The 25,299-nt window shown below is 41.9% G+C and overlaps 1 protein-coding gene across 1 annotated transcript; it reads right to left on the bottom strand.

Moving 5' to 3' along the window:
- Positions 1 to 1,821: 1,821 nt before the first annotated feature.
- LOC123996488 (metaxin-1-like) lies at positions 1,822 to 23,491 on the bottom strand. The gene is made up of 8 exons (XM_046299854.1): positions 23,374 to 23,491; positions 9,012 to 9,081; positions 8,475 to 8,554; positions 7,529 to 7,621; positions 6,746 to 6,928; positions 3,428 to 3,504; positions 3,153 to 3,310; positions 1,822 to 3,024 (listed from the first exon to the last, which is right to left on the bottom strand). Exons 1-8 carry the CDS (start codon positions 23,467 to 23,469, stop codon positions 2,783 to 2,785), a joined length of 999 nt encoding a protein of 332 aa, XP_046155810.1. The 5' UTR covers positions 23,470 to 23,491; the 3' UTR covers positions 1,822 to 2,782.
- Between the last annotated feature and the right edge of the window lie 1,808 nt (positions 23,492 to 25,299).

Genomic DNA, 25,299 nt, shown 5'->3' with positions numbered 1-25,299 from the left:
GTAAGTCTTCACAAGGTTTTCATACACTGTTGCTGGTATTTTGGCCCATTCCCCCATGCAGATCTCCTCTAGAGCAGTGATGTTTTGTGGCTGTTGCTGGGCAACACGGACCTTCAACTCCCTCCAAAGATTTTCTATGGGGTTGAGATCTGGAGACTGGCTAGGCCACTCCAGGACCTTGAAATGCTTCTTACGAAGCCACTCCTTCGTTGCCCGGGCGGTGTGTTTGGGATCATTGTCATGCTGAAAGACCCAGCCACGTTTCATCTTCAATGCCCTTGCTGATGGAAGGAGGTTTTCACTCAAAATCTTACGATACATGGCCCCATTCATTCTTTCCTTTACACGGATCAGTCGTCCTGGTCCCTTTGCAGAAAAACAGCCCCAACGCATGATGTTTCCACCCCCATGCTTCACAGTAGGTATGGTGTTCTTTGGATGGAACTCAGCATTCTTTGTCCTCCAAACATGACGAGTTGAGTTTTTACCAAAAAGTTAGATTTTGGTTTCATCTGACCATATGACATTCTCCCAATCTTCTTCTGGATCATTCAAATGCTCTCTAGCAAACTTCAGACGGGCCTGGACATGTACTGGCTTAAGCAGGGGGACACGTCTAGCACTGCAGGATTTGAGTCCCTGGCGGCGTAGCATGTTACTGATGGTAGGCTTTGTTACTTTGGTCCCAGCTCTCTGCAGGTCATTCACTAGGTCCCCCCGTGTGGTTCTGGGATTTTTGCTCACCGTTCTTGTGATCATTTCGACCCCACGGGTGAGATCTCGCGTGGAGCCCCAGATCGAGGGAGATTATCAGTGGTCTTGTATGTCTTCCATTTCTTAATTATTGCTCCCACAGTTGATTTCTTCAAACCAAGCTGCTAACCTATTGCAGATTCAGTCTTCCCAGCCTGGTGCAGGTCTACAATTTTGTTTTTGGTGTCCTTTGACAGCTCTTTGGTCTTGGCCATAGTGGAGTTTGGAGTGTGACTGTTTGAGGTTGTGGACAGGTGTCTTTTATACTGATAACAAGTTCAAACAGGTGCCATTAATACAGGTAACGAGTGGAGGACAGAGGAGCCTCTTAAAGAAGAAGTTACAGGTCTGTGAGAGCCAGAAATCTTGCTTGTTTGTAGGTGACCAAATACTTATTTTCCACCATAATTTTCAAATAAATTCTTTAAAAATCCTACAATGTTATTTTCTGGATTTTTTTTCTCATCTTCTGTCATAGTTGAAGTGTACCTATGATGAAAATTACAGACCTCTCTCATATTTTTAAGTGGGAGAACTTGCACAATTGGTGGCTGACTAAATACTTTTTTTGCCCCACTGTATATATATTCATGCTACAGGTGTTCCCCCTCAATATGGGACCATCATCTTTACACCCCACATCCTCATTTTGTCATATATTTATTGTATTGGGTTCTGAGGGTAGCTTTGAATGTGTTTGGTTAAGTTTAGGCAAGTAATCCCAATTGGTTAAGGTCAGGCAGGTTCAGATTACGTTTAGGAAATAAATGTGATTGGTTAAGTTTAGGGGTAATGTGTATGGCAACCTGTGTGGCAACCTGTGTGTAACATTAGTTCTGCCATCAAAACGAGATTGAATAAGGTTAACTCTACTAACGATTGCATTACAAATTTACATACCATAAATGATGTATCTCCAACAGGCTACCTTTAAGAAATTTAAAGATTGACTTTCTATGAGTTTCTTGCAACTCTGAATTAGACAATAATGTAACCCTGTATGGCTGAAGAGATCAACAGTAACCTATCATCCTAAAGCAGGAGAAGCCTTTACACAGCGAGCAGATGTATAGGAACATTAAAGTGATTTATTGAACTTCGCTCTTTCTTGTATTGAATGATGCTTTGACTTGCTGCAATGCAGGAATAGGGCCAGCACAGTCTTCACTACAGCACACATTATGCATACGTTGTTTGAGCACAAATTGCACCGGGGAGGGCAATTTCCACAAGATTTTGAATCGGCCCGGAAACATTTAAATGCCCCAAACTTCAGGCTTGGCCCTCAAATTCATGGTAGATAAAAATGATAAAACAGTTCTCAGCCTGACAAGCAGTAATGTGAAAAGGATATAAACCAAGAAGTCACCCCTTTATTTCCTCTGTTGAAATTATTATTATTAAACATCTAGAGACCTCACACATTGTTTACTGTGGTGGAGATTGTGGTTATCTTGGCAAGTGTTCAGAAAGAATGTGCTAATGCTACTATGAATTCAGTAACATTTCAATTTTCACAAATGTTACCTGGGATTTGTTCCCTCAATAATATAGTTTACACACAAATGTATAATCAGTTGGATTAGATGAAGCACCAGGAAATTGAGAAAAGCAAAGCGACGTCATGATTTGGATCTATGATTATCGTGCAATGGCAGTCAAAATAAAGCAGAGAAAACATCCAAACATTCTCCAAGTAAGACATTGAAGCACTCTTGGTACAAGCATCTTAATGTATATTCCCACAGAGCTGCTCCTCCTCTTCATCGTACTCTATGGCTTTGGCCCAATCAAACACCAATCCCTTGTCCCTTCTTCCTATTGACTCCTCCTCCAGGATCTGAAGGGATTGTTGAGGCATCAGCAGTAGAGTAAACGTTCCACCTAGTCTAGAAGGCTAACAGGAGTTTCTGCCATATTGGTTAACACCTTTCCAGTCATTCCAGACTGATGAGGGAGCGTCAACGAAGAATTAGGAACAGAGACAGGAGATCAGTTTTGAGTTGTGGCCATCTCCTCCTCCCCATTCTCAGCCCTCCTCCTCCCCATCCTCCTCTTCCCCATGGGAGGAGAGTGACCTGAGACCTGGGGAACGGTGGACTAGTTCCTCCTGCTGGACGTGTTGAATAGCCACAATGCCGGTGAGGAGGGCATAGCTCAACATAGCGCCCAGGGCCACCAGGACTGACAGCAGCTGCTTGCGCCTCTTACCAGGCTCGTTGTCAGCGTCACCCCCTTCAGGCTGGGAGGACACCTTGTGACTGATACCTTCTGCACAAAAGATAAACAAGAAAAAGTGTGAGACATGGAATTCAAAAGTTAACAATAGCAAGTTATATAATAGATATCATTGAAGACAATGTCATATTGCATGTACAGTATGTTATGTGGTCCCACACCTCGTCCCTCGCTGGGGAAGTAGAGCGCCAGAATGTTGGAGCAGAAGTGGCTCAGGTTGTCCAGTGACTTGAGGTGCTGCTGGAGTCTTCCATTGGGCAGTTTCATCTTCAGGATGGGCACCAAGTAGCCAAAGACGAAAGCATCTAGAGATGAAGGTCTGGAGGGAACAGCGTCATATAGTTAGAGATACATATGGATGCCATGCAAGTGAATTAAGTTGAGGTGCTGAATTCCCAGTTCAGTGTCGAGGTAGAACCTCTCTGTGTGGACTTACGAGTCTCCAAAGAAGAACTTGTTTGAGCCCAGCCTCTGCGAGATAAGGTTCATACACTCGATAGCATCGCGGTACAGCTGTAGAGAGAAAGGTGTTGACAAACCGACCTCAGGCCAAATTCTCACATCATTTTGAATCATGATATATTCCTTATTATAAACTGGGTGGTTCGAGTCCTGAAATCAAAGTTTATTTGTCACATGTGCCGAATACAACAGGTGCAGACTTTACAGTGAAATGCTTACTTACAGGCTCTAACCAATAGTACAAAAAAGGTATTAGGTGAACAATAGGTAAGTAAAGAAATAAAAACAACAGTAAAAATACAGGCTATATACAGTAGTGAGGCTATAAAAGTAGCGAGGCTACATACAGACACCAGTTAGTCAGGCTGATTGAGGTAGTATGTACATGTAGATATGGTTAAAGTGATGAACAGAGAGTAGCAGTAGCGTAAAAGAGGGGTTGGCGGGTTGTGGGTGGTGGGACACAATGCAGATAGCCCGGTTAGACAATGTGCGGGAGCACTGGTTGGTCGGCCCAATTGAGGTAGTATGTACATACAGTGGGGAGAAGAAGTATTTGATACACTGCTGATTTTGCAGGTTTTCCCACTTACAAAGCATGTAGAGGTCTGTAATTTTTATCATAGGTACACTTCAACTGTGAGACGGAATCTAAAACAAAATTCCAAAAAATCACATTGTATGATTTTTAAGTAATTAATTTGCATTTCATTTCATGACATAAGTATTTGATACATCAGAAAAGCAGAACTTAATATTTGGTACAGAAACCTTCGTTTGCAATTACAGAGATCATACGTTTTCTGTAGTTCTTGACCAGGTTTGCACACACTGCAGCAGGGATTTTGGCCCACTCCTCCATACAGACCATCTCCAGATCCTTCAGGTTTCGGGGCTGTCGCTGGGCAATACGGACTTTCAGCTCCCTCCAAAGATTTTCTATTGGGTTCAGGTCTGTAGACTGGCTAGGCCACTCCAGGACCTTGAGATGCTTCTTATGGAGCCACTCCTTGGTTGCCCCGGCTGTGTGTTTCTTCAATGCTCTTACTGAGGGAAGGAGATTGTTGGCCAAGATCTAGCGATACATGGCCCCATCCATCCTCCCCTCAATACGGTGCAGTCGTCCTATCCCCTTTGCAGAAAAGCATACCCAAAGAATGTTTCCACCTCCATGTTTCACAGTTGGAATAGTTTTCTTGGGGTTGTACCCATCCTTCTTCTTCCTCCAAACACGGTGAGTGGAGTTTAGACCAAAAAGCTCTATTTTGGTCTCATCAGACCACATGACCTTCTCCCATTCCTCCTCTGGATCATCCAGATGGTCATTGGCAAACTTCAGACGGGCCTGGACATGCACGGGCTTGAGCAGGGGGACCTTGCGTGCGCTGCAGGATTTTAATCCATGACGGCGTAGTGTGTTACTAATGGTTTTCTTTGAGACTGTGGTCCCAGCTCTCTTCAGGTCATTGACCAGGTCCTGTTGTGTTGTTCTGGGCTGATCCCTCACCTTCCTCATGATCATTGATGCCCCACAAGGTGAGATTCTAATAATTGCAAAATCGGCAGTGTATCAAATACTTGTTCTCCCCGCTGTAAGTGTATAGTTAAAGTGACTAAGCATATATGATAAACAGAGAGTAGCAGTAGCGTAAAAACACCTGATTGGCTGACAGGTGTGGTATATGAGACCGTATACCACGGGTATGACAAAACATTTATTTTTACTGCTCTAATGATGTTGGTAACCAGTTTATAATAGCAATAAGGCACCTCGGGGGTATAATAAGGCACCTCGGGGGCAAGTTGCCTGGGCAGCCGCCCAGGCAACTTGCCGGGGGCATGGGGCGCCCGCACAAAAAAAAAAAAAGTATTCCGAATGGTGACATTTGCGCGATCGGTTTTCTATCGCTCATTTGCACATCACGTCAATGATATCATGTCACCGTGTGGGACCGTGGGTCAATTAACCTAATCGGAGTGGGCGCCCTTATTCTAGTTTTATTCGTGTGTTTTTTGTTAGGAATAAGGTAATAGTGTAATAATTGAATTCTCTTTTTTATTTGTATTTATATACTATAATTTGTTTCCATTTGTCTTTGTTACTTCTTTTTATATATTTAAGAGTCTTATTTTTGTATATATATTTATATCGTTGTTAAATGTAATGATTTTTTATTTGTTGTTCCAAATGTCTGAATAAAAATTACAGTTAGCGCAGAACGGTGCTGAAGGGGGGGGGGGGGTTCACCCAGGGAGCCATACAAGCTTGAACCGGCACTGATAAGAACAGCCCATAGCCGTGGTATATTGGCCATATACCACACCCCCCTGTCTTATTACTTAAATTAACTTCTGCAAGAGGTTATACCAACACACGGGTCTAGGGTCAGCTTTCCACATCCATATTCAGATCTTTAACCATTACAAGACTGATAAGAGGTACCCTGGACCTGAGCCTGTATGTAGATAAGCTTTGCCCTGGACCAGCGCTTTGGGAAACAAGTTGAGTTCCCATGGCATGCCTACAAACTATTACGTCATCACAGGGAGGAGCAATGATGTCTGAAGCATGCGTCAGCTCAGCTACGGAGGCAAGTCCAATGTTCACACCTCTCTCAGCACATGGTTAAATCACAGCGTAACACCCCCAATGGCCCTATTCACACATTATTTTTTTGTTTGTTGATAACCTATCCCAATTCACACACCTGGAATTTTATGGCCATTTTATGGTTTTTAATGAAAAGTAGTCATCTAACTTGCTAACAGCAGTGGTATATTTAAAATGTGTGTTGTACAAGAATGAACTGGACAAGAACTCATAACCAAAACATATGGTTGCCACTCAGGAAATAGTCTTGAACCTATTTTTTCATTTAAAAAATGGTTTATTGCTTTTTACTGTTCACATGTGTTTCAGCATGGATTTCTTCCTCAATGCATGACTGCATGTTTTTGTATCAGGTGCCATTTTTGCAGAGTGATGCTTTCTCAACAATATATGTATCTAAGGTTTTTCCTTCATACCATTTTTGAAAAAATCACCACAGCATTATTTTTTACATTAAGAATTCTGTATAAACAATATAAATTATATGGTACCAATACAGTATGCTCCCCCCATACTAGACTGATTGCAAAGGGCCCCGTAATAAAATTATTTAGAAAGACTATTAAAACAATTGCCTTTGGGTGTACCTACCCTACCCTACCCTACCCTACCCTACCCTACCCTACCCTACCCTACCCTACCCTACCCTACCCTACCTCCTCCATCTCCCCCTCAACTCACCTCCTTCTCCACCTCCTCCCCTGCTGTCAACTCTTCGTCTCCCCTGACCAGCCTCAGCCTCTGGAGCTGCTGGCGCTGAATGCTGCCGGGCAGGAAGAAGTTCAGGGGGAATGGGGCGTGCTCGGCGTGCCAACGCCGAGTCACCTCCACATAGTTCTTAGGGTCAATCCACCGAGTATAGACCTAAACCAGAAAGAGAGAGAAGCACAAAAGTGTAAAAGAGATGCTGAAGGGCTTCTACAAGCTAGAGGTAATGACATAGTAGTCACTCTATGAATTAGAATCCTTAGGATATTCAGATTTTTCAAACAGACACAAAATACAGCAGTTGAGCTACACATTTTGGCATTGAGAGCACAGTGGCCGTTTATCCCACTTCAAAGTGCTGCAGGAAGCCACAGGTTGTTCTATGTTGACATGGTTCTGCTGGCACAGGAAATAATGTTTGAGGTATTTCTTTATAGGACACAATGAAGCACCAGGTATAATTACCTACAATCTTTCTAGCGAGACAGAGAGAAGCGAGATTAAGTAGGACAAAAACACAGTAAGCGGTTATGTGACAAAATAAAATGACAAAATTATAATAACATTTTGCCATAATCGGAGTGATGTGGCACAACCCAGTCAGTAGTGCACAACTAGTGACATCTTCCATGTCATCTCATTCTTGCAGAAATGTCTTCTACAACCTCGTCACTCATTCTATCCACACACTCTCTATCACTCCCTTCAGCCCCCTCCCTGTCTGTCTTGTTCTCTCTGAGTAACTGTGATCCTCACCAGAGCTGGCATCAGTTTTTCCTCCAGGAGTGAGATGAAGGCCAGAGTGTCTGCTCCCTCTTTGGCAGACAGGTCGAAGTCGGCATTGTATTTCTGAAAGATAGGTTCATATCACAACACACTTCAGGCGTTTCATCACCTTTCACGAACATCACCGACAGGATTCATGGACCACAACATCTTAAACCAGTCTTGCTGTTGTCAGGTATTCTAAATAGTTTTTAAAGCCCTTCTGGAACAATACCATGAACCCCCTTGGCTCGATTACACCATTAGCACTTTCCATGTTCTCCAGAAACCATTGAAAAAATGGAAAAGCTACCTCTATGTGGAGGCCTTTAAAGGACTCCTGGCAGTCTAGGTGTTCTGGGTCAAGTGTTTTCCATCTAACCTCATGACTGCAGGGCAGTCAGTCTGAAATGGTGCATGCTGGGGTCAACAAGAACTCAACATGACTGGAAATCTTAGAGAGATTATATCTCTACCTCCCTCTCCCTCCCTTGCTCTAGAGGGTAAAATAAGCTGTTTTTGACTGACTTTGGGAGGTTTGCCTGGAAAACCCACCATCCTTACCCCTTTACTGTCTAATCCTTTGGGATGATCTCACCAGGGTTTCCTCCCTGTTCGCTCACATTGACACCACAACAGCATTTATCAATCTGCTTTGCATTGTGGTTTCTAACATCCCTACTGCAGTAGCTCACAACCCACCTACCAGTCAGGGGGCAGTTAGTATCTTGGATAATGGGTTCCATCTGGGCATTAGCTGAAGTGTGCATTTAATTGAGCTTGGGGGATGGGAGGAAAGATCATAGGAGACATTGCTTTTTTCAATGGGAAATTGGATTATAATTCACTTTAAGCAAGTGTGGAACAGAGCATGGAGCAGCTCTTTCAGACAAAGCAGAGGACTGTGCTGTACATGAGCAGGCGGTCTCTCTGTCACCTGTTTCCTGAGGTGGATGATGATGTCACTGGGCCGAGACAGGCTCCCATTCTCGCTGGTCTTCAGGGCGGGCAGGGAGCCTAGCAAAGGAGAAAAATGCATCATAAAGACGGGCACCTCACAATGGCACTCATTAACAGCCACTGTTAATGTGACCATTACAGACCGATGGAGAGAGAACAGGAGAGTGGGATAGAGAGAAAATCAAGAGATGAAGAAGAGAGCGAAAAGGCAGAGGAGAGCCATTGGTGAAGAGAGGGAAGACATTAAGTCTGGAAAGTAAGAATCAAGAAAAACATACGATACAGATGGAGAAATATTAAAGAGAAAGGAATAACAAACAAGAACAAAGTGAAACAAAGGAGTTCTCTCTATTTTATAGAGAGCACATTTTCCTTCCATTCCATTTCTCCCTGTGTTCCCTTTGATTATAGGAGAATATGCCTAGTTCTGAAACAAATAAATGCAGCCATGTTTATCGAGTTGAGACAAAACAATATAAAAAAGGACCTAAAAACTAAAGACAAGACATCTTACCAGTGGGACTTCTCCAGGGGTTGCCGATCTTGTGAAGTTTGAGGGGAGCGCCTGCAAACTTTGCATAAGCCTGAAGGGAGATGATTAACAGATTAACGCTGAGCTAAAACATGTTGAGCCAGACATACCTTAGTTTCCACAGCTTTGTACAATAAAAAAAGCATCCAGGAAGCATCCAAGCTGGGCCCAAAATAATTGCACTGACAAAGGGAGGGGGAGGGAGGCATGAACACCTCAATTAAGGCAGACCCTTAGGACCCAATACACAACATGTAAAAACAAACAGCAAGCATATAAACAACATGATTGTGGGATAGGCTGCATAACTCTAGACACCAGGCTATACTCCATAACCTTTAGCACCACAGCAAAGTCTGGCCTACCCGGGCCAAACCCTAACCCGGGCGACGCTGGGACAATTGTGCCAGCGTCGCCCTATGGGACTCCCAATTACGTCCGGTTGTGATACAGCCTGGAATCGAACCAGGGTCTGTAGTGCGCCTCTAGCACTGAGATGCAGTGTCTTAGACCGCTGCGCCACTCAGGAGCCCCAAAACTAAAACACCCAAAACAACAAAAAGGATTAAATTAAAAGGTTGACACTAGGAATGAGACATTGAGCCCTCTGAAAAGGATGGAGGAAGAAGAAAAAAAAACTGCACAGGTGCAAAAATAGCAAATGAATTATTTGTAAAAACCTGTCCCTAATCACTGTTGACGGACAAAAACACCTATAGATGTAACAATGTAGATGACATAATACTGATTTTTATCAATGGGAGAGGGTCATTTCTTGCATTAGACTGTTCAGATGGAGATTAGGGAAGAAAGGATGTGGAGCCTGCCCTGCCTGAAAGAGTCCTGGAGCATGCAGTGTGCGTAGACAAGGGAAGGTAGTGGCAGGTAGCTGAGCCAGTTGTGATGGAACAAACTGTCCCTGAGTAGCCTATAAGGATATTGAAAAAGTAGAAGGAAAGCAGTACAAGACCAGAGTAAAAAGGCTTGCGTAGGAGAAACTTCAATAGGCCTAATAGAAACAGAATAGGTGACTGAACATAGCCTACATTCTCAAACTAAGATCAGGGCCCAGATTCACAAAACACTCCTTACACAAAAACTTAAGAAGCTTTAGAAAAAAAATATATATATATATTTTAAAAAGTTCATAAAATAGTTCGTAAGTGCAATTCCTCAACAATATCTTAAGATTGAATGATTTTCTCACAAACTTCTCAAATATCTTCTTATGAATCTTCTTAAGATATTTGTTGCTAGGCAACCAATTTAACTATCTATCAATGGCAATCATGTTAGCATAATTCGTACTGAGATTACTGTTACATGTTCTTGGGTTTAAACTAAATAGATGAAGTTTGTGAGTGCATTAAAAATGTTCAATCGCTTTCAAGAGCTTATTCTCCGACTGCCCATAGTTTAGGACAAGGGTTTAGCTATCTTGGAATTAAGAACACATCCAATAACTTTATTTTCAAGAATCTAATTTCTTCTTAACATTTGCTTAAGGAGGAAACATAATAAATAGAGAAAGAACATATCCAATAACATTTTTGAGGAATAGCAACTTTGCTTGACTTTCTTCACAAATCTAGTTATGGAAAAAATGGGCATTTAAGAAGAAATTTCTTCTTAAGGTTGTGTCGATCTGGGCCCAGGTCACCATTCATGGAATGGTCCTTCATTTCAACTTACTGTGTCCTGCACTCACAAGGAAAATCATATTCCAGAACGAAATAAGCAAACAGTAATCGACTGCATTATTATGTCTTTCAATGGATCTCAAATCAATTGTTGTATTGCAGCAGACTTGATACAAATTAGCCTAAAGACACATTGCACTATAGATTGACAAGGCAAATGCGCACAGCAACATTTATGAATGTATCTGGCTGATAGATAGCCATACATAAAATTACATTCCTATAAATGTGGTTCGGCAGAGTTGAACAGATCGACCTGACTGTGCTTGCAGACAGGTGTGACGGGATGAAATCTCATGGAAAAGAAGAGGTCATTCCTTCAACAGTGTCCGCAAGTACTTACAAACCACTGTCAGCCGGCCCCAAGGCATTAAGAATGGCCTTAATGCTTTAATGTATCCTATACTCATCAAAACCGATAACACATATAAAATAATTTAAATTCAGTCATTCAATACCTTTTACCTCAGAGATTAAATATAATCATGTAATTTAGGGTCTGCCCACAATAATGACAAACTGATCATATCACAAGCAGACATATGTATTAAGTCAACCGTGGCTTATTTAGATTGTACAATGTACAACAATAAAATCAACATTGGGCCTGGTGTTCCACTGTGAAGGACAGACATCACTTCAGATTGAAAGAAAAACTCATTCAAGGCAGAACTAGATCTTCAATAATGGAATAGCCAGTGAAAGTTAAGAGAGAGGAATGAAGAAAAGCTGAAGTTCTCTCTGCAGTTGGCCAAAGTCACCCAACCAAAATGTCATTAAACACATCAAAGGCTGACATCATGGCTACGACTTTATTAGGAAATTCCTCCTCAACTTTTTATCTTTGGTTGTAAACCCAAAGACTAGCTAGACTGAAAATAAAATTCATATATTTATACCTACCCTACAGGTCTAAAAGACATAACTAATATATTGGTAGGCCTATGCAGATATGTAGCCTAGGTGAAGGCCTATCTTGAAGGAATTATTGTGCATAGTGCATACCATAACACACACAACATAAGGAACACCTGCTCTTTCCATGACAGACTGACCAGGTGAATCCAGGTGAAAGCTACGATCCCTTATTCACCTGTTAAATCCAATTTAAATCAGTGAAGGGGATAAGTGAAATAATGATTTTTAAGCCTTGAGACATGAATTGTGTATGTGTGCCATTCAGAGGGTGAATGGGCAAGACAAAAGATTTTGGGGTATGAATGGGGTATGGTAGTAGGTGCCAGGCTCACGGGTTTGAGAGTGTCATGAACTGCAACGCTGCTGGGTTTTTCATACAACAGTTTCCAATGTATCAAGAATGGTCCCCAACCTACAGGACATCCAGCCAACTTGACAACTGTAGGAAGCATTGGAGTCAACATGTGCCAGCATCCCTATGGAACACTTTCTACACCTTGTAGTTCATGCCCCGACAAATTGAGATTGTTCTGAGGGCAAAAGGGCTGAAACGCAATAGGAATTTTTAATGTTTTGTACACTTTTTCCACATTTTGTTACATTACAGCCTTATTCTAAAGTGCATTAAATAAATCTACACACATTGCACAATAATGACAAAGTGAATAAAGGTCTTTAAAAATGTTTGCACATGTATAAAAAAAATAAAAAACTGACATAAGTATTCAGACCCCACCATCCTCTCCTCTGCATGAGAGACTACAAACAGGTGCACGTAATTGAGTGCTAGCCTACATTGCACAGCCAATCATTTTTTTCCATCATTGCTTAATAAAACAGAGCAACACACTTCTCATCTGAGGAATGTAAAGAGAGACTCCTCTTCTAGATATGTATGAATGCCACTTGCCTGTAGTAGAAAGACATGGTAGGCTACTACTGATTTTTTTTACAAATAAGAGACTACCAGTGGAAGGGTATCACTAGACTAGGGTTAGGCTAAGGGCAATTTCACAGTAAAAGAGTGATGCTGAGATTCAGATTTTTCACTTTAAAATGTATGCCAAACTTTGCATCTGCACTGTTCTTCAAGCAAATGTGTTTTTTTATTGTTTTTTGTATCGTTAAAAGTAGACCCTATGCATAGAGTTGTATGGTTTCTTTTACTTTGCAATCATTGTTTTTGTTTGACCTATATTTCAAAGTGAAAAATCTGAGTCTCAGGATCAGTCTGTTACTAACTAAACATGAATATCTTACATGATGTTCTAATTAACTATGCTCACTATGATAATAACTGGCAATAACGTACACTATAAACATTGGCTAATCCAGCGGTAACCATCAAATAGATATGCTAATGCTGTAATTTTTTTAAAGTGAATTTTTTAAAAGAAAGATCTGGAAGGTTCTCTTATTCACTTTTGCAATTTCCTAATAGGTGGAATGTACAGACCTCTAGCCTAAATGCAGTGACATTTTGCCAGTTCACTAATGGAAAGAATGAGGTCTGTGAATGTGACACATCACCAGACATAAATCTACCCAGCTGAAAACCCGGGGGGGCATCCTGGAAAACTCTGAATGAAATTGCTAATTTCCAGACAAGAGTTTGTCCAAGAGTATGATGTGTCACTAACATGGCTCCAGTTCAGTAGCCACTTTGTGGTTTCAGAGACCACACTGAGAGACAAAACTAAAAGCAAGCAAGATGTGCATTTTCCAACCACCAAAAAAGTATCAGGGGAGGAAAGTCACTTTCCAGAACCACATTTGACATCTTGTTCCCTCCAGTAAGAGGTGGGTCCAAAATACACACATTTAAAAAAAATGGTTTAATGTCTGAAAATTTGCCAGGGAGGAAAATGTAGTTTATGATGCTTAAATCTGGTTTAGTCAAGCCTGCAAGGTAATATAAGCTGTCATATGTGGCTTGTGAACACAGCAGTCATTTAACTGAACATGCACAATGGAAATGTTGTGGTTTACAGAAATACATTAGATGTTTTGGATGGCCTTGTATTAAGAGAACACCAAATGGAACATTATTAGGTTTTACATTGGAGGAATGTTCAGCTAAATCAAAAACACTGCTTACAGTCAGATACACACAACACAATCTTTGGGGTTTGTACAGTCGTAGCCAAAAGTTTTGAGAATGACACAAATATTAATTTTCACAAAGTCTGCTGCCTCAGTTCAAATCAAATCAAATTGTATTTGTCACATACACATGGTTAGCATATGTTAATGCGAGTGTAGCGAAATGCTTGTGCTTCTAGTTCCGACAATGCAGTGATAACCAACAAGTAATCTAACTAACAATTCCAAAACTACTGTCTTATACACAGTGTAAGGGGATAAGGAATATGTACATAAGGATATATGAATGAGTGATGGTACAGAGCAGCATACAGTAGATGGTATCGAGTACAGTATATACATATGAGATGAGTGTGTAGACAAAGTAAACAATGTGGCATAGTTAAAGTGGCTAGTGATACATGTATTACATAAGGATGCAGTCGATGATGTAGAGTACAGTATATACATATGCATATGAGATGAATAATGTAGGGTAAGTAACATTATATAAGGTAGCATTGTTTAAAGTGGCTAGTGTTATATTTACATCATTTCCCATTATTAAAGTAGCTGGAGTTGGGTCAGTGTCAATGACAGTGTGTTGGCAGCAGTCACTCAATGTTAGTGGTGGCTGTTTAACAGTCTGATGGCCTTGAGATAGAAGCTGTTTTTCAGTCTCTCGGTCCCAGCTTTGATGCACCTGTACTGACCTCGCCTTCTGGATGATAGCGGGGTGAACAGGCAGTGGTTCGGGTGGTTTATGTCCTTGATGATCTTTATGGCCTTCCTGTAACATCGGGTGGTGTAGGTGTCCTGGAGGGCAGGTAGTTTGCCCCCGGTGATGCGTTGTGCAGTCCTCACTACCCTCTGGAGAGCCTTACGGTTGAGGGCGGAGCAGTTGCCGTACCAGGCGGTGATACAGCCCGCCAGGATGCTCTCGATTGTGCATCTGTAGAAGTTTGTGAGTGCTTTTGGTGACAAGCCAAATTTCTTCAGCCTCCTGAGGTTGAATAGGCGCTGCTGCGCCTTCTTCACGACGCTGTCAGTGTGAGTGGACCAATTCAGTTTGTCTGTGATGTGTATGCCGAGGAACTTAAAACTTGCTACTCTCTCCACTACTGTTCCATCGATGTGGATAGGGGGTGTTCCCTCTGCTGTTTCCTGAAGTCCACAATCATCTCCTTAGTTTTGTTGACGTTGAGTGTGAGGTTATTTTCCTGACACCACACTCCGAGGGCCCTCACCTCCTCCCTGTAGGCCGTCTCGTCGTTGTTGGTAATCAAGCCTACCACTGTTGTGTCGTCCGCAAACTTGATGATTGAGTTGGGCGTGCGTGGCCACGCAGTCGTGGGTGAACAGGGAGTACAGGAGAGGGCTCAGAACGCACCCTTGTGGGGCCCCCGTGTTGAGGATCAGCCGGGAGGAGATGTTGTTTCCTACCCTCACCACCTGGGGGCGGCCCGTCAGGAAGTCCAGTACCCAGTTGCACAGGGCGGGGTCGAGACCCAGGGTCTGGAGCTTGATGACGAGCTTGGAGGGTACTATGGTGTTGAATGCCGAGCTGTAGTCGATGAACAGCATTCTCACATAGGTATTCCTCTTGTCCAGGTGGATTAGGGCAGTGTGCAGTGTGGTTGAGATTGCATCGTCTGTGGACCTATTTGGGCGGTAAGCAAATTGGAGTGGGTCTAGGGTGTCAGGTAGGGTGGAGGTGATATGGTCCTTGACTAGTCTCTCAAAGCACTTCATGATGACGGAAGTGAGTGCTACGGGGCGGTAGTCGTTTAGCTCAGTTACCTTAGCTTTCTTGGGAACGGGAACAATGGTGGCCCTCTTGAAGCATGTGGGAACAGCAGACTGGTATAGGGATTGATTGAATATGTCCGTAAACACACCGGCCAGCTGGTCTGTGCATGCTCTGAGGGCGCGGCTGGGGATGCCGTCTGGGCCTGCAGCCTTGCGAGGTTAACACGTTTAAATGTCTTACTCACCTCGGCTGCAGTGAAGGAGAGACCGCATGTTTTCGTTGCAGGCCGTGTCAGTGGCACTGTATTGTCCTCAAAGCGGGCAAAAAAGTTATTTAGTCTGCCTGGGAGCAAGACATCCTGGTCCGTGACTGGGCTGGGTTTCTTCTTGTAGTCCGTGATTGACTGTAGACCCTGCCACATGCCTCTTGTGTCTGAGCCATTGAATTGAGATTCCACTTTGTCTCTGTACTGACGCTTAGCTTGTTTACTAGCCTTGCGGAGGGAATAGCTGCATTGTTTATATTCGGACATGTTACCAGACACCTTGCCCTGATTAAAAGCGGTGGTTCGCGCTTTCAGTTTCACGCGAATGCTGCCATCAATCCACGGTTTCTGGTTTGGGAATGTTTTTATCGTTGCTATGGGAACGACATCTTCGACGCACGTTCTAATGAACCCGCACACCGAATCAGCGTATTCGTCAATATTTTCATCTGACGCAATACGAAACATGTCCCAGTCCACGTGATGGAAGCAGTCTTGGAGTGTAGAGTCAGCTTGGTCTGACCAGCGTTGGACAGACCTCAGCGTGGGAGCCTCTTGTTTTAGCTTCTGCCTGTAGGCAGGGATCAGCAAAATGGAGTCGTGGTCAGCTTTCCCGAAAGGGGGGCAGGGCAGGGCCTTATATGCGTCGCGGAAGTTAGAGTAACAATGATCCAAGGTTTTACCACCCCTGGTTGCGCAATCGATATGCTGATAAAATTTAGGGAGTCTTGTTTTCAGATTAGCTTTGTTAAAATCCCCAGCTACAATGAATGCAGCCTCCAGATAAATGGTTTCCAGTTTGCAAAGAGTTAAATAAAGTTCGTTCAGAGCCATCGATGTGTCTGCTTGGGGGGGGATATATACGGCTGTGATTATAATCGAAGAGAATTCTCTTGGAAGATAATGTGGTCTACATTTGATTGTGAGGAATTCTAAATCATGTTTCCTTCATCACACCATGTCCCATTAGTCATGAGGCATACGCCCATGCCACTCTTCTTACCAGAGAGATGTTTGTTTCTGTCGGCGCGATGCGTGGAGAAACCCGTTGGCTGCACCGCATCGGATAGCGTCATCCCAGTAAGCCATGTTTCCGTGAAACAGAGAACGTTGCAGTCTCTGATGTCCCTCTGGAATGCCACCCTTGCTCGGATTTCGTCAACCTTGTTGTCAAGAGACTGGACATTGGCAAGAAGAATGCTGGGAAGTGGTGCGCGATGTGCCCTTTTTCGGAGTCTGACCAGAACACCGCCTCGTTTCCCTCTTTTTCGGAGTCGTTTCCTTTTTGCTGCATGCGATCCATTCCGTTGTCCTATTTGTAAGGCAGAACACAGGATCCGCGTCGCGGAAAACATATTCTTGGTCGTACTGATGGTGAGTTGACGCTGATCTTATATTCAGTAGTTCTTCTCGACTGTATGTAATGAAACCTAAGATGACCTGGGGTACTAATGTAAGAAATAACACGTAAAAAAAAACAAAAAACTGCATAGTTTCCTAGGAACGCGAAGCGAGGCGGCCATCTCAGTCGGCGCCGGAAGTCAATTTGCATATACTCCAGAATGTTATGAAGAGTGATCATATGACTTGTAATTAATTGCATAGTCCCTCTTTGCCATGCAAATGAACTGAAAAATTCGGAGAAGACAAAGTGAGCGCTACCATCAGTCCTGTGTCATGTCAACAGTAAAGCATCCTGAGACCATTCATGTGTGGGGTTGCTTCTCAGACAAGGGAGTGGGCTCACTCACAATTGTCCTGAACACAGCCATGCATAAAGAATGGTACCAACACATCCTCCGAGAGCAACTTCTCCCAACCATCCAGGAACAGTTTGGTGACAAACAATGCCTTTTCCAGCATGATGGAGAACCTTGCCATAAGGCAAAAGTGATAACTAGGTGGCTCGGGGAACAAAACATCGATATTTTGGGTCCATGGCCAGGAAACTCCCCAGACCTTAATCCCATTGAGAACTTGTGGTCAATTCTCAAGAGGTGGGTGGACAAACAAAAACCCACAAATTCTGACAAACTCCAAACATTGATTATGGAAGAATGGGCTGCCATCAGTTAGGATGTGGCCCAGAAGTTAATTGACAGCATGCCAGGGCGGATTGCAGGTCTTGAAAAGGAAGGGTCAACTGCAAATATTTACTCGGAATGGCCGATTAATTAGGGCCGATTTCAAGTTTTCATAACAATCGGAAATCGGTATTTTTGGGCGCCGATAATTTATTTTTAAAAACTTTATTTAACTAGGCATGTCAGTTAAGAACACATTCTTATTTTCAATGACGGCCTAGGAACGGTGGGTTAACCTCTTGCTCCTACCTGACACGCAGGCGTCCCATCTAGACATCTGGAAATGCAAATGCGCTACGCTAAATGCTAATAGCACTCGTTAAAACTCAAACGTTCATTAAAATACACATGCAGGGTACTGAATTAAAACTACACTCGTTGTGAATCCAGGCAACAAGTCGGATTTTTAAAATGCTTTTCGGCGAAAGCATGAGAAGCTATTATCTGATAGCATGTAACACCCCAAAAGACCCGCAGGGGACATAAACAAAATAATTAGAATAGTCGGCGCTACACAAAACCCACAAATAAAATATAAAACATTCATTACCTTTGACCATCTTCTTTGTTGGCACTCCTAGATGTCCCATAAACATCACTATTGGGTCTTTTTTTTAGATTAAATCGGTCCATATATAGCCTAGATATCGTTCAATGAAAAAAACAGCGTTTTATAATGTAACGTCATTTTTTTAAAATTAAAAAAGTCGACGATAAACTTTCACAAAACACTTCGAAATACTTTTGTAATGCAACTTTAGGTATTAGTAAACGTTAATAAGCGATCAAATTGATCACGAGGCGATGTATATTCTATAGCTGTACGTCTGGAAATAATGTCCGGGTAAATCTCAACCAAAATATCCGGTCAGAGACCGGAAGAACTGCGCTGCCTTGTGTCTGTTTGACCAAGAAACAAATCGTAGGCAAATGACAAGACTGTTGACATCGTGTGGAAGCTGTAGGTATTGCAACCTCGGCCCCATTTAATGTGGTTCACGTTTAACAATGGGTTGAAGTGGCGCATGGATATATTTTCCCATTTTCAGTGATCAGATTTTCCTGCACTTTTCGATGAAACGCATGTTCTGTTATAGTCACAGCCGTGATTTAACCAGTTTTATAAACGTCTGAGTGTTTTCTATCCACACATACTAATCATATGCATATACTATATTCCTGGCATGAGTAGCAGGGCGTGAAATGTTGCGCGATTTTTAACAGAATGTTTGAAAAAGTAGGGGGTAGGAGTAACAGGTTAACTGCCTCGTTCAGGGGCAGAACGAGATTTTCACCTTGACAGCTCGGGGGATCCAATCTTGCAACATTACAGTTAACTAGTACAACGCAATAACGATCTGCCTCTCTCTCGTTGCACTCCACAAGGAGACTGACTGCCTGTTACGTGAATGCAGTAAGCCAAGGTAAATTGCAAGCTAGCATTAAACTTATCTTATAAAAAACAATAAATCATAATCGCTAGTTAACTACACATGGTTGCTGATATTACTAGATATTATCTAGCGTGTCCTGCGTTGCATATAATCTGACTGAGCATACAAGTATCTGATTGAGCGGTAGTAGGCAGAAGCAGGCGCGAAAACATTCATTCAAACAGCACTTTCGTGCATTTTGCCAGCAGCTCTTTGTTGTGCGTCAAGCATTGCGCTGTTTATCACTTCAAGCCTATCAACCCCCGAGATGAGGCTGGTGTAACCGAAGTGAAATGGCTAGCTAGATAGCGCGCGCTACTAGCGTTTCAAACATCACTCGCCCTGAACCTTGGGATGGTTGTTTCCCTTGCTCTGCATGGGTAACACTGCTTCGATGGTGGCTGTTGCTGGTTCGAGCCCAGGGAGGAGCGAGGAGAGGGACGGAAGCTATACTGTTACACTGGCAATACTAAAGTGCCTATAAGAACATCCAATAGTCAAAGGTTAATGAAATACAAATGGTATAAAGGGAAATAGTCCTATAATTCCTATAATAACTACAACCTAAAACTTCTTACCTGGGAATATTGAAGACTAATGTTAAAAAGGAACCACCAGCTTTCATATGTTCTCATGTTCTGAGCAAGGAACGGAAACGTTAGCTTTCTTACATAGCACATATTGCACTTTTACTTTCTTCTCCAACACTACGTTTTTGCATTATATAAACCAAATTGAACATGTTTCATTAATTACATGAGGCAACATTGATTTAACTGATGTATTATATTAAGTTCAAATAAGTGGTCATTCAGTATTGTTAGAATTGTCATTATTACAAATAAATAAATAAAAATCGTCCGATTTAATCGGTATTGGCTTTTTTGGTCCTCCATTAATTGGTATCGGCGTTGAAAAATCATAATTGGTCGACCTCTATTCTAAAGACACTGAAGCAGCAAACTTCGTGGAAATTAATATTTGTGTCATTCTCTGGCCACGACTGTATACATGGGTACCATGATGGACATACCTGGAATTTCCTGTAAGAAACTGAGGGGGGAGCTAAAGCCAGTTACAATTGCCTCTGCTGCATTGTAGCAAGAGGCTTGGATTTAGCTAATAAAGCCAGATCCCCTAAAAGCTGTGTATAGAGTGGTGCATGTAAGACAAAGGGCACCAGACAATAGCCTTAAGAATAGCCTTATCTTCGATCCAGATGTCTTCCAAGATTGCACACTGCACAGGTTCCTTCATTACTCCCTCCTCATTTGTCAACTTTAGGGCTATAACTTTGGGAGGATAGCCGAACACCTGCATGATCTGTGTGGTTAAACATATGTTAGGCTATGCTGCATTCCTATGTTGCCGGGGCGGCAGGGTAGCCTAGTTATTAGAGCGTTGGACTAGTAACCGGAAGATTGCAAGTTCAAACCCCCAAGCTGACAAGGTACAAATCTGTCGTTCTGCCCCTGAACAGGCAGTTAACCCACTGTTCCTAGGCCTTCATTGAAAATATGAATTTGTTCTTAACTGACTTGCCTAGTTAAATAAAGGAAAACAAAAAATAAATAATGGATTATGATTGTAATGTTCATAATTCATGATTGGTAATCAGTCACGTTCAAACATTTGGCACCAGTAGTTAGGGATAGCCTACAAGATGACAGGTCATAAACTGTCCAGTCTAATAATTATTAGGATTCTTTGGGTGTCACAACATGTAGCTAGTTGCTTTAATGCCATTGTTTCTGAATCTAGGCCTATTATTATAGCTGTGTTGCAGAATACACACACATATGTTCTACTCTCCTTGTGGGTTCAGTTGAATGCATTCAGATGTACAACTGACTAGATCCTTTCCTTTCTAAACAATTTTTCCCTAACCTTAACCCCAAACCCTAATTGTAACCCTAACCACTAAGATTAAAATAGCCATTTACCTTGTGGGGACTGACAAAATGTCCCCACAAGCATAGTAAAACCAAAAACACTCACACCAGTGGTGGTCGGTGCAGTTTAGGATTAGGGAGGACTTTTTTATATTTTTTATGAGCATGGCCATTTCTATTACAGCATATTGGATGACTGTCATTACCATTCCATTCACCCAGCTCAATGTAACATTGATAGGTTTAGGCTTCTACATTATACAAAAATGTGCCCTATACCCATCGTTGCTACAACCTAGACTACAAATGAAAGTGTATAATGTAGGTGCACAGGCTGAGAGACAAATTGGAGTACTCGAGGTGACAGACAGTGACACATTCAATATCGCCTGGAACAATCTTGCCTGTATCTAGCTGATCTGGGGTTTAATCATTAGTCCAAACAGTTTCTATTTGACAAATTCAGGTAGGTCCATCCCCATTTCATTCCGTTTAAGAAACATTTTGCAACAGAAATCAGTGGAATGAATACACCCCTAATTTCCCACAGACACAGTTCACTTTCATAGCAGCCCCATACAGCATCATCACAATGCACATTTAATAAATCCTTTTCGCATCTACACGGTCTCCTCCTCTCTCCTTTTCCCTTCATACATCTGTCTGTGACCAGAAAAAAAACTAAAAAACTCTACATGCCAAACCGTCATACGATAATCGCTTACGCTAACCGCTACACAGCCTACATCGTTGTCACCATATCAGTTAACGTCATAGTCAACATAGCTACTAGAACTAACATATGAGTAAACCCACAATCCAATCCATGTGTACAATCACACAGTCCAGTGAACAGCAAGCAGTTTAGCAGTTACACCGACGGGCTCCAGTGGCAATAAATTAATACAACCGAAAGCTTACCTTGACTAGGATCGCCTTAGCTAGCTAGCTAACATAAAAATAGCATTCCTATCTGTTTGAGTCAGGTTGTTTAGTAGGCTAAATTAGCTGCATTAGCTAGCTAGCTAAGTAAGTGAATGGTAAACTAACTAAAAAAATATAGCTAGCTCACCCTCGCTCTCTCTCGCTCACTCTGCTACTTCCCCTTAATTTTTTAATAAATACATTTTTTCAAAACTGTTATCTTTCTCTCTGAATCAACTACTCACCAAATGTTATACACTGCAGTGCTAGCTAGCTGTTGCGTATGCTTACGGTACTAGATTAATTATCTGATCCTTTGATTGGATGGACAACATGTCAGTTCATGCTGCAAGAGGTCTGATAGGTTGGAGAACTTCCTCCGGAAGTCATTATAATTACTGTGTAAGTCTATGAAAGTGAGTGAGAACCATGAGCCTCCATGGTTTAAATTGAAGTCAATGTACACAAAAGGAGGATGGAAAATAGCTGTCCTCTGCCCACACCATGGTGCTACCCTATAGGGTGCCGTTAAAGCTACTGTAGAACTTCATTGCAAAACACTGTTTTAAATCAGTCATTTGGTGACTTGAATATATTTCTAGTATAGTTTTATCATCTAAAACGGATAACTTTATATATGCTTCACTATTTGTATTTTTCTGAAATTCACTGAGTAGGATGGTCCTCCCCGTCCTCAGCTGAGGAGCGTTCACTGAGACACACACACAGGCAGAGTGAAGGTTTACTGTACTTACAGCTGTTTACCTACACCTTGTTTTCATTGATTTAGTTAGCTAGGTACATTCGATTATCTACATTCTTGTGAGATTTATTTGCAAAGTGCCAGTGCATGCTGCTGTTGTTGGTAGTTAGCTGCCGTTAACTAGCTACGTTAGCTAATAACATTTTCTTACATTGGACGCCGCTATAGTAACGGGTCGATAGCGACAATTGATAACCTTTCAGACCATTTTTAAAAAGTGTCTGAAAGGGGTATAAGTTAGCCAGATAGCCAGCCGTAGATACTAACGTAACAATGTTCACCTTGCAGTGTAATTACATAGTAGCAGCCCATATAACGTTAACTATCATGTAAATACACTTACCGTTAGTTACGGTGAAATGTTTATTACAAATAGCTAGACAACTAATAGATAACCATGTCAGTGAGGGATGTGATGTCCAAGCCAACGTCATGAGCATTGACATTAGCTTGCAACTGAATATGAGGGCAGCCAAGCTGTGCTATCTTGCAATGTTGATGTTTCTGGAATTACATCATAATAGATATCTTACCAATACAATTAAACACTCAGTGTCGACAGACGGTAAACCCCAGTCGCCTTCCCAGCAGTACAGCTCAGAGGTTGCCAACTGCGAGGGGACAGCCATCTTGAAATAATTGAACGACCTTTCACTCGGAAGTGATACCTCTCGTTGCCACTAACAACGTTTATATTTATTGTCAGACTCCAGACTTCAAGAACGTTCTGTCTAGACGTTTTTGAAACTAGCCACCCGGGCCCATTGATAGATATCCTTTGATATCAAAATTATGTAGGATTAACAATATTCTATCTATTACAATGGAACTTTGAACAACATTTGCCATTAGAAATATAATTCAACATATGTGCTCCCCCTATGTTTTTGTGGTGCAATATTTATCAGAATGTTGTAATTATTCTAGAAACAGTGGTCAAATTGGTCCAACAAACTGTGGTAAACTCTCCCGACTGTCTTTTCCAAATATTTGGAGCAGGACTTTGACCTGGAAAATGTTTCCAGTGTCTATGTCAGAATAGATTTAGCAGATGTTCTGAATAAGGATAGTTTATTTTTTCTTCTAAACCAATACATGGCTTTTTAATATGTGTTTGAGGAAGATTAATGCTGGAATATTTCACTTTAACAGTTAAGGAGGCTTTTGTACTTTTGATATCTGTGGAAAATGAAAAACTCACGCAAGGGTACTATAACAAGAACTTTGAACTCAACTGTCTATCCATAGGGCAGAATATAAAATATGAATGAAACTACTGTATAATCTATATCAAATGCTTCTCTTTTACTTTCTTTCACTCACTAAAGATTAATGTCAACAGGTCTACCTACAATGTAAGCATCGATAGAAGGAGAAGACAGGGAAGAATGATCCACCTAAAGGCAATGTTTTAACCCACCCCGACGGAGCTCTTAAACATGGAAATAATGCTGTGTCTGTTTTGCAACAAGCAGCAGCTGGCAGAGCCCGTGCCAAAGGGACATGCACAAGCCATGACATCATCAAACTGAGCAGGAGGAAAGGAGTTCACGCATTCCTATCAAGACGGGGGGAAGGGGGCAGGAGCCAAAAATCACCATTCCTTCCTTCCTTACAATGGTTCCACATCTAGTCCCTGCACACATTGAGAAATGTTAACCCCTCTCCCCAATTCCCCTCAATTTTCCTCCCATGATCCTATGCACTGATTATCAAACAGTCTACATATATGCTCAGTGTCAACACTTATTTTATAGATAGCACAACTGCATACCCCTCAATCTGACATTAATTACTTTAAGAAAGTCTCATATGAAAGCAGCTGGTTGATCTTTTGAAGAGAAAAGGGGGACTTAGATAAAGTATTTTAGAGCAGTCTATATACTGGTCAGTTTCTAAAACTCCAATGTTTTACAATGGCAGTCAAAATGTCCAGGTTTCTGGTTTATGGACTGCTATGGCACCTCGAGGGTTGAATGGTCTCTGCTTACTCAGGGAGCATTTAAACAGAAACTAAGTTACACCTCTTTACTACCTTCTGGTGGACAGTGTCTGCAACATAACAATGTGTCAAGTGAAGGAAACTGGCACAGCCTACAATAAAATGATTGATTTACAGCCAGTGTGTATGGGAACCATAAACTAATAATACAGAATATGAATACTGTATAGATTGGGGCGGCAGGCAGCTTAGTGGTTAGAGCGTCGGGCCAGTAACCGAAAGGTTGCTAGATCAAATCCCCAAGCTGACAAGGTAGAAATCTGTCCTTCTGCCCCTGATCAAGGCAATTATCCCACTGTTCCTAGGCTGTAATCGTAAATAAGAATTTGTTCTTAACTGACTTGCCTAGTTAAATAAAGGTTAAATAAATAAATAGATAATACATAAATTATTTCCACTTTCAAATAGCTTAAGGTCAAACACCATCTGTGTTTGGGTAAGAGTGTCTGCTAAAATG

The sequence above is a fragment of the Oncorhynchus gorbuscha genome, linkage group LG15 (genome assembly GCF_021184085.1).
Source record: "Oncorhynchus gorbuscha isolate QuinsamMale2020 ecotype Even-year linkage group LG15, OgorEven_v1.0, whole genome shotgun sequence".
In the NCBI taxonomy this organism is placed as follows: Eukaryota; Metazoa; Chordata; class Actinopteri; order Salmoniformes; family Salmonidae; genus Oncorhynchus; species Oncorhynchus gorbuscha.
This window is presented reverse-complemented; position numbering and strand designations above follow the sequence as displayed.